This window comes from Coccinella septempunctata, chromosome 1 (genome assembly GCF_907165205.1).
Source record: "Coccinella septempunctata chromosome 1, icCocSept1.1, whole genome shotgun sequence".
NCBI classification, from domain to species: Eukaryota; Metazoa; Arthropoda; class Insecta; order Coleoptera; family Coccinellidae; genus Coccinella; species Coccinella septempunctata.
In genome coordinates, this window is record NC_058189.1 from 2461082 (window position 1) to 2482510 (window position 21429).

Below are 21429 nucleotides of genomic sequence, written 5' to 3' on the forward strand. Positions count from 1 at the left end.
CCAGCTTTTAACCACAGAACTCGAATAATTCTAACCTAATTTTCAATGTTGTTGCCGAGGCGATGCACTAAATTTGTAAAAGTTTGGTTTCTTAAAAAAAGTGAATATTTTTGAATAAATAATGAAGAGTGTATTAATGCTGTAATAAATCGATTAGAAGTAGTTTTGGTTATTATTTGTAGTAAGCGGAAGGATATATTATCCTTTATAGGAAAATGTTTTCAATATGTAAACAAACACATCCAGCGACTGGAGTTGAACATGCTATAAGTTGCTATTTTTTCAATAAAACCGAGAGAAATTTAGTACTAGCAGGAGCAAATACACTAAAAGTGTTCAGGCTTATTCCTGATGTCGATCCTAAAAGTAAAGAAAAAATATCAGGTAATTTAGAAGTATGCTTTATTGAAGCCGGACTTCAGTTCAAAATTTTTTGCAGAAATTTATCCTCCAAAATCGAAACTAGAATGTATGGCTCAGTTTTCTTTATTTGGGAATATTATGGCTGTAGAAAGTGTGAGCCTTGCATGTTCTCCGAGAGATGCATTACTTTTGTCCTTTGCTGATGCTAAGTTATCTGTAGTGGAATATGAACCTGAAAGTCATGATTTGCGAACATTAAGTTTGCATTATTTCGAAGATGATGAAATAAAGGTAAAAAATTGCCAGTTTTATTATGAAATTATTACTTACTGAAGGGTTTTTTTTGAAGGACGGTTGGACCCATCATCATCATATTCCTCTTGTGCGAGCTGATCCTGAAAACCGATGTGCTGTAATGACTGTTTTTGGCAGAAAACTGGTCATTTTACCTTTTAGAAGGGATACTTCAATTGACGACACAGATACTGATGTGAAACCAATGAGCCAAAATGCCTACAGTTCAAAGGCACCTATATTATCATCATATATGATACATTTGAAAGAATTGATGGACAAAATCGATAATGTAATAGATATACAGTTTTTACATGGATATTATGAACCTACTCTGTTGATTCTGTATGAGCCACTCAAAACATTTTCAGGGTGAGTAAGAAATGCTATATATGCTAAATCAGAAAATAGTTTAAACCAGTAAAGGTTTATGATACTGCCATCCTAAAATCATAATACATTTTTATTTTATTATTTCACTCAGACGTGTGGCTGTCCGAACCGATACCTGTGCTATGGCTGCCATTTCACTAAATCTTCAACAAAAGGTACACCCAGTAATTTGGAGCGTTTCAAATTTACCTTTCGACTGCATAAAAGCAATTCCAATAAAAAAGCCACTAGGAGGAACGCTGATAATGTCAGTGAACGCTTTGATTTATTTGAATCAGAGTATTCCACCATATGGGGTCTCTTTGAATAGTATTGCCGAGACCTGCACCAATTTTCCTTTGAGTAAGTTGGCGGAAAGTTAAATGGATTCAATTTATTTCTATCATTTTCATTTTAGAGCCACAAGAAGGAATAAAAATAAGTTTGGATTGTGCACAAATTGGATTTTTAGAAGATGACACTTTGGTGTTGTCTTTGAAAAATGGAGATCTCTATGTGTTAACTTTGCTAGCTGATAGTATGAGATATGTCCGAACATTTCATTTTCACTTAGCAGCCTCTAGCGTATTAACGACTTGTGTAAGTTTTAATTTGTAATATTGAACGAAAATGATCTAGGTTACTCCTACTATTCAGGGTGAGTCTTTGACTTGTACGAATATTTTATCAGTAGATTTTTGAGGTCAAAAGTCAACAGCCTGTATCTTTGCATCCCAGTTGATTCGGAAAAAATGGTATAGGAAAAAAGTGTTTCTTTTGACCTCAAGATTCTACTGTTGAAATAATTGTACGAGTTAAAGACTCGCTCTGTATATCAAAATCAGAATTCAGTCTTAACTGAAGTCAGCTAATTATTCACCTATTTTCAGCTATGTATTTGTGAACACAATTTCCTATTCCTTGGTTCTCGTTTGGGAAATTCATTGCTTCTGCGTTTTCAAGAAAAGTGCAACGAAGTCATAGTTCTAGACGACTCTGAAGAACCGGCTTCTAAACGTTCAAAAACCGACGGGGAAGATGATAGGGTGCTAGATTCTTTAACAGATTGCATTGCTTCCGATGTACAAGATATTCGGGATCCTGAAGAATTCGAGGTGTATGGAAATCAGCAAGAAACAAGCTTACAGTTGAAAAGTTACACGTTTGAGGTAAACATTTCAAATTGGGGTTGAACCGGTAACCGTCATTTGAATTTTTTCAGGTATGTGATAGTTTATTAAATATAGGGCCATGCGGTAACTTGACACTTGGCGAGCCAGCTTTCCTGAGTGAAGAATTCTCGAATAGAGTCAATATTGACCTTGAGATCGCAACGACTTCAGGATACGGAAAGAATGGAGCATTGTGCATTTTACAGAGGTCAATTCGACCGCAAGTTGTAACTACTTACACCTTACCTGGCTGTTATAATGTTTGGACAGTTTGTAATGGTGGAGATAAACATGCGTTTCTCCTCTTGGGTAGAGAAGAAGATACATTAGTTCTGCAGGTAAAAAATTTAAATATAGCTTTTTCATTGATAATTTATTTGCGATTATTCTCCACAGACAGGTCAAGAAATCGATGAGATCACAAACAGTGGATTTGCTGTGGACTGTCCAAGTGTTTTTGCGGGTAATCTTGGTCATAACAAATATATTGTACAGGTTACAACGGCATCTATCCGATTGCTCAGAGGACCAGTTCAAATTCAGCATATTCCCTTAAATTTGGGGTCAGCTGTGGTTTTTGCAACAAGTGCGGATCCTTATATTGCACTTTTGACCACTGATGGACAAGTTATAACGTTTATGTTGAGGGAATCTAAACAAACAGGGGCTGCTAAATTAGTCATCAGCAAGTCCACCCTCTCCAACGTAAGTAACATTGCACACTTAAGATTGCTCTAGCTATGGTACAGAAAACAGTCCCTTACTATAATTATTAGTTTATTTTATGATCACATTGGATAGAAAAAGAGCAAAAAAATAATATGTGTGAAGTTGGCCTTTTCGATTTTTGCGAAAAAAATTTGTGCCGAATTGTGCTAAGTTTGTGCTTTTATGTTCCTTGGAGATTTTCTTCAATTCCTTACAGTTATCAAGATATTCCACAAGATGTATGGAATGGGCTGGCCCAGCTCAAGTTTTTTATGGCTGAAATAGTTTGTTCTATACATGTACTGAGTTGTGCTTCTCGTATTTTTGCGATATTTCCTCTTATTTCGCGAAAAATTGAAAATTAAGAGAAAAGTTAGCCTAGCACTTTTGTTTCTAAAAATGAGTGGAATAATTTGTGCTAAATTGAATTAGCCGAGCACTTGTTTTTGTTTTAAACAAAACCCATGGAACAAATTGTGCTACACGTGTACTAAATTGCGCCGTTGAAATTTTCACAAAAATTTTTCTAGTTTTGCGAAAAATAAAAATTTTGGAAAAAATTTTGCCTATCACTTTCTTGCTTTTTTGTTGAAATTTCTTTATGGAGTTGTGCTACATTTGTTCTGACTTGTGCCGTTTCAGAAAAAGATCCGAACTTTTTCTTCAAATGGTGGATATTAGCAAAAAATCAGCGGATTGTTTGAAAATCAGTGTACAGGGTGGGCGAAATTCGTTGTCTACTGAGGGGATCTCGAGAACTATAAGAGCTATAGAAGAATGACTTATTTCCAAGTTCTTTTTCAGAGAAACAAAGAATGGTGAAAACTGTAGCCTCCTACGATTCATCGTTTTTGAGTTATTAGCAAAAAATGAGATTTTGACGATCTCGAAAAGTCCTCATAACTTTTTTGTCTTTGAAGTTACAGATCTGAAACTTGAACCTTCTATAGGCACTTTTTTACGTAGAATCTACTGACGAGCTCAAAATATTTTTTCATTTTGGATCACTAGGCGAACTCTCATTCTTTTGAAGGCAAACTTTTATTGAATTTGTTATTTTTGAATTAAAAAAAAAATTGTTGTCAGTAGATTCTACGTATAAAAGTGCCTTAAAAGTTTCAAGTTTCAGATTTGTAACTTCAAAGACAAAAAAATTATGAGAACTTTTCGGAATCGTCAAAATCTCAATTTTTGTTTCTAACTCGAAATCTAAAAATGATAGGCCGATTCTGTTTTCAGATTTGGATTAGTCATGAAAAAAGAGCTCGGAAATGTGTCATCTATTTTCTTCTGCCTGTTGCCATGTACAGGTTGGGCAAAATTGGTGATACCTGAACTACAACTTTTTAACCCAACGAGATAGAGAAAAATGAATGTACCATTCATGTCGTCTTTTTTCAAGAAACTAATAATGCCATCAACTGCATTCCTCTATCGTCTTTTGTTGTTGAGTTATAGGCCAAAATTTAAATTTGGGCGATTTCAACTTTGGTCATTATCTCTGTTTCTCTTTGTGCTAGGATGTTGAAATGAAAACACAATACAGACACTTTTTTGATAGCAATCCAGTGGCGCACTATGATTTTTTCCTACAGGTTCATTTGCTGAGCTATAACATAAAATTTTGTTTTTTCTTATGTAAACAGTGATTTAAAATGACTTAGAAAAAAGGGCCATTTTTTTACTGTTTCAGAAATTTCAAAAAATTATACATCACCCTCAGTCTTTTTAAGTCATTTTAAACTACTGTTTTCATAAGAAAAAATACATATCTATGTTATAGCTTAGCAAATATACCTGTTAGAAAAAATCATAGTACGCCACTGGATTGATATCAAAAAATTGTCTGTATAATGTTTTCATTTCAACATCCTGGCTTGAACAGAAACGGAGATAATGACCAAAGTTAAAATTTTGATTTCTACCTATAACTCGAAAACAATAATAATAATAATAATAATAATAATGCATTTTATTTTCCAAATAACTGTACAAACAGTGAAAAGAAAACACGTCAACAAAAAAAGTATCAAATTAATTGGTATCCAGGTATTCACCTATCTTATATGGCTCCATGTCCAAAAGGAATTTCAGCACTTCTTTTTTGAATATTTTGAAAACAAAAGAAGATAGAGGAATGCAGTTTAAGGCATTATTAGTTTGTCGAAAAAAGACGACCGTGCCATGCATTTTCCTCTATCTCGTTGGGTTGAAAAAGTTGGAATTCAGGTATCACCAATTTTGCCTTTGTACACTTTTATTTGATTCTGAATCAAATAAAAGTGTACAAAGTAAACAAAAAAGGGTAAATACGTCCAATTGATGAAAACCAATTTTGCCCACCCTGTACACTGATTTTCAAACAATCTACTGATTTTTTGTAATATCCACCATTTGAAGAAAAAGTTAGGAGCTTTTTCTGAAAATCTCAACGGCACAAGTCAGCACAAATGTAGCAAAAATGATTCCACTCAATTTTAGGAACAAAACACAAAAGTGCTGGGCTTACTTTTTTCCTTACTTTCGATATTGCTGGAAATAAGAGGAAAATTCGCAAAAATTCTAACAGCACAACTCAGTACAATCTATTTCAATTATCAAAACCCCACTGGCTCATTCCATACATTTTGATATCTTGAGAACCGTATGAAATTGACAAAAAAATCTCAATGGTACAAAACAGCACAAACCTAGCTTGTTTTTGAAATTCGAAAAGTGCTGTACCATTTTTAGTAATTTTGCCTCGATAATTGACTCCTTTCAGATTCCTCCTGTCACGAATATCTGTCTATACAAGGATCTTTCCGGGCTATTCTGTAGTAAAATTCCAGAGGAATTCACATTTGTTCCACAATTTGTGTCCAACGAGAGTGACGTTAAACCAGATGTCGAGAACGAGGATGACTTATTGTATGGCGACAACAGCGACTTCAAGATGCCTTCCCTGAATCCACCACCGCCCAAACCTAGACTGAGGCATAATTGGTGGAAAAAATACCTCACCGAGTATAAAAAAACCTATTGGTTGTTCGTCATTAGAGATAACTGCCATTTGGAATTATACTCGGTGCCTAATTTCAAACTGTGTTATTATGTAGCCAATATTTGTCATGGTCCAAAAGTGTTGGTGGATAATTTGGAATCGGTATTACCTGGAAGCAATACTACACTGCAGCCGGGGGTTGATCATCGAATTAAAGAAATATTGGTGGCTTCATTGGGAAATAAGGGATCGAGGCCCTTGTTATTCGTTAGAATGGAGAGAGATATTTATATCTATGAAGTATTCAGGTATCCTCGAGGTAATCTTAAATTGCGATTCAGGAAAATGAAGCATGATATAATATACGAAGGAAACACAGATGTGTTACAAGATTCTGATAATTCTGACTGGTTTTATGTTCACGAAAACATTCCAAAAATGAGGTAAGACTTTTTTTCTTCAAGTACATGAGTGTGATATTTAGTTTTATACATTTTTTATTTGTTCTACGGAATGAAGAATTCTTCTCAATTTGGGTTATCACTGCATATGCAAGTTTAAACTGAATAGTTATGAGTTTCATTCATGATATTTTCAAATGCACCGCGGAAACTACACTGCGCAAAAAAATTAACGCACATTCTGAAAATCTCAATTTTAATGTAAGTTAACTGTACATTGACTTTATAACTTAATTTTTATGTTATCTCGGAAAAGTTTTGAACGAAACAAGACACATTAAATGGAAGAAAAATTCAGGATTTCACCGAATCTTATGTGAAAGAAGAGAAATGAACAATTTTCAAAATACTGAAATGCTGATAAGTGATTTAATACTTGGTATTTCCACCCCTTGCGTTAATTACAGCTCGGCAACGACGGTTCATACTCAAAATGAGTGATCTTAAAATGTTCTGATCTAATCCTTCCCAGATTTCTCCGAGTTGGATTCCCAAGTCATTAAGAGTAGCTGGATGATTTTCTGAACTTCTCACCCTCTATTGAGGTTGTCCCAAACCTGCTCAATCGGATTGAGATCTGGACTTCTTGCTGGCCATTCCATTCGAGAGACTTCAACCTCACGATGCGTGCACAATGGGGTTTGGCATTATCGTCCATAAAATGAAATTTTCACCCATGTATGGGGCAAATGGCACTACAAGCTCTTCAAGAATGTTCCTTATATACTTATCAGCATTCATAGCTCCATTATCAACGACCACTAGATCTGTGCGAGCAGTCAAAGATATTCCACCCCATACCATAATCGATCCTCCCCCGAAACCAGTAGTATTCAGGAAATTGCACTGAGCATATCTTTCATGTGGACGTCTGTATACAGGGGAACGTCGATCACAATGGTAGAGGCAGAATCTAGACTCATCTGTGAAGAGAACTCTTTCCCAATCGGCCTCTTCCCAATGGATATGCTCTCTCGCAAAATCCAAACGCGCCCTTCCATATGTTGGGGTAAGAGCTGGGCCTCTTGCCGCGACACGAGGCCTTAAATCATATTCTCTGAGACGATTTCTTATTGTCTGAGTGCTAATTTGCACCTCATGAGTTTGCTCAAGCTGAATTTAAAGGAGGCGAGCGGTTGCAAACCATTGTCTCAACGAAGAAACTCTCAAGTAACGTTCTTGAATGGCAGTTGTTACCCGTGGTCTACCCTGTCCTGGTCTTCGGACATTTATACCTGTCTCCCTGAATCGCTGCAACATTCTGGACACACTTGTATGGGAAACTCCAAACCTTTCTGCAATTCTTGTGTATGTCCACCCTTCTTCTCGCAAAACTACCGCTTGGGCACATTCCTCTTGGGTCAAATTATCATCAAGATAATGTATTTGTTGTCCTTTATTATCAAGGCATATTTCAGTCGATGTTGCCAACTTGTGTAATCGAAATGAAACGCTTTAAATTTTAAATACCCATTTTTATTTTTCATTTTTAAGTGCTTAAAATAATTTTTTTTTTGGGAAGCGGTTGAAATGGTTATTTCAAAATGTGTCGTTTCAAAGATATTTCATAAAAAATGCATCATTTTTGTCAGGAGTATTCCCTATTCTATAGCCTACTCGAAGACGGAGTTTTTTGAACACACGTTTTATGAGAGAACAAATATTAATGTAATGTAGAATTATTCAAATTGCAGTAATTTTACACGGTATAAAATTTTCAGGTACTTCAGCAATGTGGCTGGATATAATGGAGTATTTATATGTGGCGTCAATCCGCAGTGGATATTCTTACCACCTAGAGGTGAACTGAGGGTGCATCCTATGAGCATAGATGGGGAATTGCATTGTTTCGCCTCATTCAACAATCTCAATTGTCAGTATGGGTTCTTGTATATAAATAGAAAGCACGAATTAAGGATTGGATTATTACCTGTTAATTTGAGTTATGATGCTCCTTGGCCAGTGAGAAAGGTAAGCTTTTATGTCGCAAAGAGTGTGTATCACCCGTGCATTTTGATAGGTAGTGAGAAAATATGTTTTAAAAATTATAAATATTCTGGAAGATCCACAATGTATTCATAAAATCTCGTGAAAGAGGCAGGAAGTTAATTATTGTGTGGCAACTGGAGATCTAAAATGAAAATCAGTATCATTGCCATCTTTTCATGGAAGAATTACAGAAATAATGGAAAAAGTCATCTGTTAAACCCAAAACATATAAAACACAATGAAGGTTTCTTGATCTCTGAATGTAACATGGGAATCACTAATGGCAAACAGTCCCTAGACTATTTTTTGTTCTTTCAATCTTTTTACTCTTTACAGGTACCCTTAAGATGTACTCCCCACTTTGTGACCTATCATCTGGAGTCTAAGACTTATTGTTTGGTAACTAGTATAGCAGAACCTTCGAATAAATATTACAAATTCAACGGTGAAGATAAGGAATTGTCAGTCGAAGAGAAGGGAGACCGATTCCCATATCCACCTCAGGAAATTTTCAGTGTTATGCTCTTCTCCCCTGTATCTTGGGACATTATTCCGAGTACCAAAATAGACTTGGAGGAGTGGGAGCACGTCAATTGTTTAAAGAATGTTTCTTTGGCTTATGAAGGAACCCGTTCAGGTTTGAGAGGTTACATAGCAGTGGGTGAGTTCTCACATGTTTTCTCGACAAAATTGCGATTTATAACTGACGAAAACAATCATTTCTCTAATGGCATTATACAGGGTGATTCTTTGATTCGTACAAATACACTGCGCAAAAAAATTAACGCAGGTGTTCTCAATGATAATTATTTTTATCAGAATTATGCATTCGTATGTTTGGCTACATTCTAAAATCAGTTGTTCTCGATCAATTCTAGTGATCAATAGTTTTTCTTTCGTTTGATTTTCTACACTCGATCGCTATGCAACGCGAAACACGCAATTAGACCCAAGAGGAATGTGCCCAAGCGGTAGTTTTGCGAGAAGAAGGGTGGACATACACAAGAATTGCAGAAAGGTTTGGAGTTTCCCATACAAGTGTGTCCAGAATGTTGCAGTGATTCAGGGAGACAGGTATGAATGTCCGAAGACCAGGACAGGGTAGACCACGGGTAACAACTGCCATTCAAGAACGTTACTTGAGTTTCTTCGTTGAGACAACGGTTTGCAACCGCTCGCCTCCTTCAAATTCAGCTTGAGCAAACTCATGAGGTGCAAATTAGCACTCAATACAATAAGACAATAAGAAATCGCCCCAGAGACTATGATTTAAGGCCTCGTGTCGCGGCAAGATGCCCAGCTCTTACCCCAGCCCATCGAAGGGCGCGTTTGGATTTTGCGAGAGAGCATATCCATTGGGAAGAGGCCGATTGGGAAAGAGTTCTCTTCACAGATGAGTCTAGATTCTGCCTCTACCATTGTGATCGACGTTCCCTTGTATACAGACGTTCACATGAAAGATATGCTCAGTGCAATTTCCTGAATACTACTGGTTTCAGGGGAGGATCGATTATGGTATGGGGTGGAATATCTTTGACTGCTCGCACAGACCTAGTGGTCGTTGATAATGAAGCTATGAATGCTGATAAGTATATAAGGAACATTCTTGAAGAGCATGTAGTGCCATTTGCCCCATACATTGGTGAAAATTTCATTTTTATGGACGATAATGCCAGACCCCATCGTGCGCGCATCGTTCAGGAGTACCTTGAAGAGGTTGAAGTCTCTCGAATGGAATGGCCAGCAAGAAGTCCAGATCTCAATCCGATTGAGCAGGTTTTAGACAACCTCAATAGAAGGCTGAGAAGTTCAGAAAATCATCCAGCTACTCTTAATGACTTAGGAATCCAACTCGGAGAAATCTGGGAAGGATTAGATCAGAACATTTTAAGATCACTCATTTTGAGTATGAACCGTCGTTGCCGAGCTGTAATTAACGCAAGGGGTGGAAATACCAAGTATTAAATCACAGCATTTCAGTATTTTGAAAATTGTTCATTTCTCTTCTTTCACATAAGATTCGGTGAAATCCTGAATTTTTCTTCCATTTAATGTGTCTTGTTTCGTTCAAAACCTTCCCGAGAGAACATAAAAAATAAGTTATAAAGTCAATGTAGAGTTAACTTTCATTAAAATTGAGATTTTCAGAATGTGCGTTAATTTTTTGCGCAGTGTATTTGTGCGAGTCAAAGACACCATATATGTTGTGAAAATTTGCAATTAAATAATATTGTTCTTTCAGGGACTAATTACAACTACGGTGAAGATATTACTTCTAGGGGCAGGATTCTTATTTATGACATCATCGAAGTCGTTCCTGAACCAGGTCAGCCATTAACCAAGAACAGATTCAAAGAAATATATGCGAAAGAACAGAAAGGGCCTGTCACTGCCTTATCACAAGTCAGCGGGTTCTTGGTATCAGCGGTTGGACAGAAGATTTATATATGGCAACTAACTGATAACGATCTGGTCGGAGTGGCCTTCATAGATACGCAAATATACACGCATCAGATATTGGCTATCAAAAATTTACTTTTGATTGCCGATGTTTATAAATCCATATCATTGCTTCGGTTCCAAGAGGAGCACAGGACACTTTCTCTTGTATCAAGAGTGAGTAATTTAATTCAAGATTTTTTCCAACATTGACATTTTTGACCGTGGATGGTATTTTATGAAATAAATATTCTTATAATTTCAGGATTTCAAGCCTTGTGAGGTATATTCAATTGAATATTTAATCGACGGAACTACATTGGGATTTTTAGTTTCTGATAAAGAGAAAAATCTCGTTTTGTACATGTATCAACCAGAAGCGAGAGAATCATTGGGAGGTTGGTATTTTTCTCCGTTTGAAAATTTCAATGAAATTTTCTCTACATGAATCGATTTTATTGGTCACTTTTTTCAGGCCAAAAGTTACTGAGGAAGGCTGATTTTCATCTTGGTCAAAATGTGAACACATTCTTCCGATTAGCTGTAAAAATAACGGAAAGAGATGAAGATACTAAAATTTTTACTGGAGGCGATAGAAGACACATGACAATGTTTGGTAAGTACTTCTATTTTCTAAATTCACAAGTTTTTTTAATGAGTTTTGAAAATTATCGTCATTACATTAATTATTATGAGCTTTTCCTCTCAATACAGGGTGAGTCTTCGACTCATACAAATATTTTAACAGTAGATTCTTGAGGTCAAAAGAAACACTTTTTCCTATACCATTTTTTCGATTCCATTTTAAGTTTTCATAATGAGCTATGCCACCTTTGGAAAAACAAGATTCCCTTCAGAATAACAGGCTAAATCTGTGACTCTACATATCTGTGGATCTTTTAAACAGAATTGTATTCAGCCAAAGTACCCAATTTTTCGAATTTCACAGACATTTTTTATATTCAACTATGTAGTGGCAAAAAGGACAGGGGAAATAAAAATCCTTAATGAGATGCCGAGATTAAGGATTTTTATTTCCCCTGTCCTCTTTGCCACTACATAGTTGAATATTTAAAAAGTCAGGACACGAATACCAGTGATGAATGAGACATTTTTTATTTTTGAACGTCAAATTACTCGAAAACGGCGCATTACACGAGAAAATATGAAGAATAATTTCATTTTAAAAAACTTTCAAATATTTATTAGATAGCGTCCAACTTAGTTTCAAGAGTTGGGTTGAAGTTTTTGTATTTTTATGGTACGTAATGTTCTTAATAAGAAAACTGGAACACGTGAGGGAGATTCATCAAATAAATGAAAAACTATAATCCGAAATTCATTTCTTGGATAAAACCATTGGTAGATAAAACTTAAAATAACATTTTTTTATGGTTCTGTATCTTTTAAACCGATAAAAAATAGTAAAGGGAAAAAGTGCTTCTTGTGACCTCAAAAATCTACCTTTAAAATATTTCTACGAGTCAGAGATTCACCCGGTATACTAATTATTAGTGTTTCCAATAGTATTCACATCAATTTTCAAAGAGAAAATTGCTAATGAATATTTTTTTGTACAGCTACACTAGATGGAGGAATGGGATATATCATGCCTGTACCTGAAAAAACATATCGTCGACTACTTATGTTGCAGAATGTTCTGGTTACTCATGGCGCCCATATTGCTGGTTTGAATCCAAAAGCATATAGGTAAGTTCCCCCAATAAGATTAAAAATAAGATCTACACTAGCTTCAACCCAGAGGATTAACCACGCTTCCTGAAAACTATCTCTGAAACACCAAAAATCTCTGTTTCTAGATGTGAGGATTCAACCGAGTATTTACTCTAGTTACAAAAATGCAGATGCAGATGGCGCACTGCAGAGAGCAAAATCTTATATAACATGCACACACACACAAACCACACAACCCACGCCACACACACACACACACACAGTGCACACACACCCACACAAACACCCACCCAACTCACACCACACACACACACACCCACGCACGCACACGCGCACACCCACACACACACCCACACCACACACACACACAGTGCACACACACCACACAGCCCACACACACACCCAGCCCACACACACCACACAGCCCACACACACACACACACACACACACCACACAGCCCACAAACACACACACACCCAACCCACGCCACACACACACACACACCACACACTCCATACACACACACACCCAACCCACGCCACACACACACCACACAGCCCACAAACACACACACACACACACACACATAGTGCACACACACACCACACAGCCCACACACACAGTGCACACACACGCCACACAGCCCACACACACAGTGCACACACACCACACAGCCCACACACACACTCACACACACCCAACACATACCACACAAACACACACACACACACACACACACACACACAACCCACACCATACACACACACACACACAACCCACACCATACACACACACACACACACAACCCACACCATACACACACACACACACACAGCCCACACAGACACACACACACCACATAGCCCACACAAACACACACACAGCCCACACAAACACACACACACACACCACACAGCCCACACACAAACAGTGCACACACACCACACAGCCCACACACACTCACACACACCCAATACCTACCACACACCCAACACCTACCACACACACACACACACACACACACACACCACATAGCACACACACACAGACACACACACACACACACCTACCCCACACACACGTCTACCCCCACACACACACACACACACCCACAACACACAAAAACGCCCACCCCACACACACCCCACACAAACACACACCCCACACAGACGCACACCACACACGCACACCACACACACACACACACACACACCACACATACACACACACACCCCACCCACAAACATCCCACACACACCCAACCCACACAGACGCACACAACACACGCACACCACACACACGCCATACACTCGACACTCGACACCCGACACTCGACACCCGACACCCAACACTCGACACCCGACACTCGACACCCGACACTCGACACCCGACACTCGACACCCGACACTCGACACTCGACACTCGACACCCGACACTCGACACACGACACTCGACACACGACACCCGACACTCAACACCCGACACTCGACACTCGACACCCGACACCCGACACTTGACACTCGACACCCGACACACGACACTCGACACAAGACACTCGACACAAGACACTCGACACCCGACACACGACACTCGACACCCGACACTCGACACCCGACACTCAACACCCGACACTCGACACCCGATACTCGACACTCGACACCGACACTCGACACCCGACACCGACACTCGACACTTGACACACGACACTCGACATTCGACACTCGACACCCGACACTCGACACCCGACACTCGACACTTGACACTCGACACCCGACACTCGACACCCGACACTCGACACCCGACACTCGACACCCGACACTCTACACCTGACACTCGACACCCGACACTCGACACCCGACACTCGACACCCGACACTCGACACAAGACACTCGACACAAGACACTCAACACCCGACACTCGACACTAAACACCGACACTCGACACTTGACACACGACACTCGATACTCGAAACGCACACACACACACACACACACCTACGCACGCAGGCGCACACACACACACACCTACGCACGCAGGCGCACACACACACACACCTACGCACGCAGGCGCACACACACACACACACACACACACACAGTGCACACACACACACACACACACACACACACACAGTGCACACACACACACACACACACACACACACACACACACAGTGCACACACAGTGCACACACACACACACACACACACACACACACACAGTGCACACACACACACACACACACACACACACACACACACAGTGCACACACACACACACACACACACACACACACACACACACACACACACACACACACACACCCCACACGCACACCACACACACACCCCACACGCACACCACACACACACACTCCACCCACACACACCGCCACACACACGCCATACACTCGACACTCGACACCCGACACTCGACACCCGACACTCGACACCCGACACTCGACACACGACACTCGACACACGACACCCGACACTCAACACCCGACACCCGACACTCGACACTCGACACCCGACACTTGACACTCGACACCCGACACACGACACTCGACACAAGACACTCGACACAAGACACTCGACACCCGACACACGACACTCGACACCCGACACTCGACACTCGACACCCGACACTCGACACCCGACACTCGACACCCGACACTCGACACCCGATACTCGACACTCGACACCGACACTCGACACCCGATACTCGACACTCGACACCGACACTCGACACCCGACACTCGACATTCGACACCCGACAATCGACACTCGACACCCGACACCCGACACCCGACACTCGACACTTGACACTCGACACCCGACACTCGACACCCGACACCCGACACTCGACACCCGACACTCGACACCTGACACTCGACACCGACACCCGACACTCGACACAAGACACTCGACACAAGACACTCAACACCCGACACTCGACACTAAACACCGACACTCGACACACGACACTCGACACACGACACCCGACACTCAACACCCGACACCCGACACTCGACACTCGACACCCGACACTTGACACTCGACACCCGACACACGACACTCGACACAAGACACTCGACACAAGACACTCGACACCCGACACACGACACTCGACACCCGACACTCGACACTCGACACTCGACACCCGACACTCGACACCCGACACTCGACACCCGACACTCGACACCCGACACTCAACACCCGACACTCGACACCCGATACTCGACACTCGACACCGACACTCGACACCCGATACTCGACACTCGACACCGACACTCGACACCCGACACTCGACATTCGACACCCGACAATCGACACTCGACACCCGACACCCGACACCCGACACTCGACACTTGACACTCGACACCCGACACTCGACACCCGACACCCGACACTCGACACCCGACACTCGACACCTGACACTCGACACCGACACCCGACACTCGACACAAGACACTCGACACAAGACACTCAACACCCGACACTCGACACTAAACACCGACACTCGACACCGACACTCGACACTTGACACACGACACTCGATACTCGAAACGCACACCCTGCACACACCCCCTCACACACACACACACACACCTACGCACGCAGGCGCGCACACACACACACACACACACACAGTGCACACACACACAGTGCACACACACACACACACACACACCCACGCACGCAGCGCGCACACACACACACACACACACACACTCACGCACGCAGGCGCGCACACACACACACACACCCCACCCACACACATCCCACACACAAACGCCCCACACACCCAACCCACACAGACGCACACCACACACGCACACCACACACACACACTCCACCCACACACACCGCCACACACACGCCATACACTCGACACTCGACACCCGACACCCGACACTCGACACCCGACACCCGACACTCGACACTTGACACTCGACACCCGACACACGACACTCGACACAAGACACTCGACACAAGACACCCGACACACGACACTCGACACCCGACACCCGACACTCGACACTCGACACTCGACACCCGACACTCGACACCCGACACTCGACACCCGACACTCGACACCCTACACTCAACACCCGACATTCGACACCCGACAATCGACACTCGACACCCGACACTCGACACCCGACACCCGAAACTCGACACTTGACACTCGACACCCGACACTCGACACCCGACACCCGACACTCGACACCTGACACTCGACACCCGACACTCGACACCCGACACTCGACACAAGACACTCGACACAAGACACTCAACACCCGACACTCGACACTAAACACCGACACTCGACACTCGACACCGACACTCGACACTTGACACACGACACTCGATACTCGAAACGCACACCCTGCACACACCCCCTTACACACACACACACACACACACACACCTACGCACGCAGGCGCACACTCACACACACACACACACACACACACACACACACCTACGCACGCAGGCGCACACACACACACACACACACACACACACACACACACACACCCACGCACGCAGGCGCGCACACACACACACACACACACACACACACACACACACACTCACGCACGCAGGCGCACACACACACACACACACACACACACACACACACCCCACCCACACAAACGCCCCACACACCCAACCCACACAGACGCACACCACACACGCACACCACACACACACCACACACACCACACACACACACACTCCACCCACACACACCGCCACACACACGCCATACACTCGACACTCGACACTCGACACCCGACACTCGACACCCGATACTCGACACTCGACACCGACACTCGACACCCGACACCGACACTCGACACTTGACACACGACATTCGACACCCGACAATCGACACTCGACACCCGACACTCGACACCCGACACTCGACACCCGACACCCGACACTCGACACCCGACACTCGACACCCGACACTCGACACCCGACACTCAACACCCGACACTCGACACCCGATACTCGACACTCGACACCGACACTCGACACCCGACACCGACACTCGACACTTGACACACGACACTCGACATTCGACACCCGACAATCGACACTCGACACCCGACACTCGACACCCGACACTCGACACTTGACACTCGACACCCGACACTCGACACCCGACACCCGACACTCGACACCCGACACTCGACACCTGACACTCGACACCGACACCCGACACTCGACACAAGACACTCGACACAAGACACTCAACACCCGACACTCGACACTAAACACCGACACTCGACACCGACACTCGACACTTGACACACGACACTCGATACTCGAAACGCACACCCTGCACACACCCCCTCACACACACACACACACACACACACACACCTACGCACGCAGGCGCACACACACACACACACACACACACACACAGTGCGCGCACACACACACACACACACACACAGTGCACACACACACACACACCCACGCACGCAGGCGCGCACACACACACACACACACACACTCACGCACGCAGGCGCGCACACACACACACACACCCCACCCACACACATCCCACACACAAACGCCCCACACACCCAACCCACACAGACGCACACCACACACGCACACCACACACACACACTCCACCCACACACACCGCCACACACACGCCATACACTCGACACTCGACACCCGACACTCGACACCCGACACCCGACACTCGACACCCGACACTCGACACCCGACACTCGACACACGACACACCACACCCGACACTCAACACCCGACACTCGACACCCGACACACGACACTCGACACACGACACCCGACACTCAACACCCGACACTCGACACACGACACCCGACACTCAACACCCGACACACGACACTCGACACTCGACACCCGACACCCGACACTCGACACCCGACACCCGACACTCGACACTTGACACTCGACACCCGACACTCGACACCCGACACTTGACACCCGACACTCGACACCCGACACTCGACACCCGACACACGACACTCGACACAAGACACTCGACACCCGACACTCGACACCCGACACTCGACACCCGACACACGACACTCGACACACGACACCCGACACTCAACACCCGACACTCGACACTCGACACCCGACACCCGACACTCGACACTTGACACTCGACACCCGACACACGACACTCGACACAAGACACTCGACACAAGACACCCGACACACGACACTCGACACCCGACACCCGACACTCGACACTCGACACTCGACACCCGACACTCGACACCCGACACTCGACACCCGACACTCGACACCCGACACTCAACACCCGACACTCGACACCCGATACTCGACACTCGACACCGACACTCGACACCCGACACCGACACTCGACACTTGACACACGACACTCGACATTCGACACCCGACACTCGACACCCGACACTCGACACCCGACACCCGACACTCGACACTTGACACTCGACACCCGACACTCGACACCCGACACCCGACACTCGACACCCGACACACGACACTCGACACCTGACACTCGACACCCGACACTCGACACCCGACACCCGACACTCGACACCCGACACCCGACACTCGACACCTGACACTCGACACCCGACACTCGACACCCGACACTCGACACCCGACACTCGACACAAGACACTCGACACAAGACACTCAACACCCGACACTCGACACTAAACACCGACACTCGACACTCGACACCGACACTCGACACTTGACACACGACACTCGATACTCGAAACGCACACCCTGCACACACCCCCTTACACACACACACACCTACGCACGCAGGCGCACACACACACACACACACACACACACAGTGCACACACACACAAACACACCCACGCACGCAGGCGCGCACACACACACACACACACACACACACACTCACGCACGCAGGCGCACACACACACACACACCCCACCCACACACATCCCACACACAAACGCCCCACACACCCAACCCACACAGACGCACACCACACACGCACACCACACACACACCACACACACCACACACACACACTCCACCCACACACACCGCCACACACACGCCATACACTCGACACTCGACACCCGACACTCGACACCCGACACCCGACACTCGACACCCGACACTCGACACCCGACACTCGACACCCGACACACGACACACCACACCCGACACTCAACACCCGACACTCGACACCCGACACACGACACTCGACACACGACACCCGACACTCAAACACCCGACACTCGACACCCGACACTCGACACCCGACACTCGACACCCGACACACGACACACGACACCCGACACACGACACCCGACACACGACACCGACACTCGACACCCGACACTCGACACAAGACACTCGACACACGACACTCAACACCCGACACTCGACACCGACACTCGACACCGAAACTCGACACTTGACACACGACACTCGATACTCGAAACGCACACCCTGCACCCCCCCCCCCACACACACACACACACACACACACCCACGCACGCAGGCGCACACACACACACACACAGTGCACACACACACACACCCACGCACGCAGGCGCGCACACACACACACACACACACACACACTCACGCACGCAGGCGCACACACACACACACACCCCACCCACACACATCCCACACACAAACGCCCCACACACCCAACCCACACAGACGCACACCACACACGCACACCACACACACACCACACACACACACTCCACCCACACACACCGCCACACACACGCCATACACTCGACACTCGACACCCGACACTCGACACCCGACACCCGACACTCGACACCCGACACTCGACACCCGACACTCGACACCCGACACTCGACACCCGACACACGACACACCACACCCGACACTCAACACCCGACACTCGACACCCGACACACGACACTCGACACACGACACCCGACACTCGACACCCGACACTCGACACCCGACACTCGACACCCGACACACGACACACGACACCCGACACACGACACCCGACACACGACACCGACACTCGACACCGAAACTCGACACTTGACACACGACACTCGATACTCGAAACGCACACCCTGCACCACCCCCCCCACACACACACACACACACACACACACACACACGCACGCAGGCGCACACACACACACAGTGCACACACACACACACACACACACACACACCCACCCACGCACGCAGGCGCACATACACACACAGTGCACACACACACACACACACACACTCACACACCCACGCACGCAGATGCACACACACACACACACACTCACACACCCACGCACGCAGATGCACACACACACACACACACACCCACGCACGCACACACACACCACATAGCCCACACAAACACACACACACACACACCACACAGCCCACACCACACAGCCCACACCACACACACACACACACACACACACACACACACACACACACACGCGCATGACAGGCGCCTAAAAGCTCCGCAGGAGCTGACACTTGTTGACAAGAGATATAGGATTATTTCTAAGATGTGTTTTAGACGTCTTTATTATTTCTACTCGAGTAGCCAGACAGCAGATTATGGAAAACTCAAAACATCTGCATTACTCTTCTTTTTTCTTTCAGGACTTACAAGAGCCACAAAAAGTTATCAGCGAATCCCTGTCGTTCAATAATTGATGGCGAATTAGTTTGGAGTTTTCTCAGTCTTACGCTCACTGAAAAGGTTGAAGTCTCGAAGAAAATTGGTACCAAAATAGATGAACTGTTGGATGATCTGAGCGAACTCCAGAAATTGACAAGTCATTTTTGAGTTATATAATACTGTACATAACGTGTAATAAAATATTGATATGATTTTTTCAAGAATCTTTTTATCTCCCTTCAATGTTTGAAAAATGATTATTTC

At 44.7% G+C, this 21429-nt stretch overlaps 1 protein-coding gene across 1 annotated transcript; it reads left to right on the top strand.

The window, feature by feature from the left end:
• The first annotated feature begins 41 nt into the window (after positions 1-41).
• Positions 42-21377, top strand: LOC123316027 (cleavage and polyadenylation specificity factor subunit 1). Its single transcript, XM_044901940.1, has 16 exons — positions 42-384; positions 440-654; positions 713-1029; positions 1142-1392; positions 1448-1629; positions 1920-2198; positions 2252-2539; positions 2598-2906; positions 5674-6335; positions 8075-8324; positions 8679-9003; positions 10585-10958; positions 11047-11179; positions 11257-11397; positions 12362-12491; positions 21147-21377. The coding sequence occupies exons 1-16, from the start codon at positions 216-218 to the stop codon at positions 21331-21333; spliced, it is 4212 nt and encodes a 1403-aa protein (XP_044757875.1). The 5' UTR covers positions 42-215; the 3' UTR covers positions 21334-21377.
• Positions 21378-21429: the final 52 nt, after the last annotated feature.

Excerpts from the sequence above, each read along its gene's own strand:
- LOC123316027 (XM_044901940.1), top strand. The coding sequence starts at position 216 with ATGTTTTCAATATGTAAACAAACACATCCAGCGACTGGAGTTGAACAT. Across the intron at positions 385-439 it reads AAGTAAAGAAAAAATATCAG|AAATTTATCCTCCAAAATCG; the intron begins GTAATTTAGAAG and ends AATTTTTTGCAG. Across the intron at positions 1,030-1,141 it reads CCACTCAAAACATTTTCAGG|ACGTGTGGCTGTCCGAACCG; the intron begins GTGAGTAAGAAA and ends TATTTCACTCAG.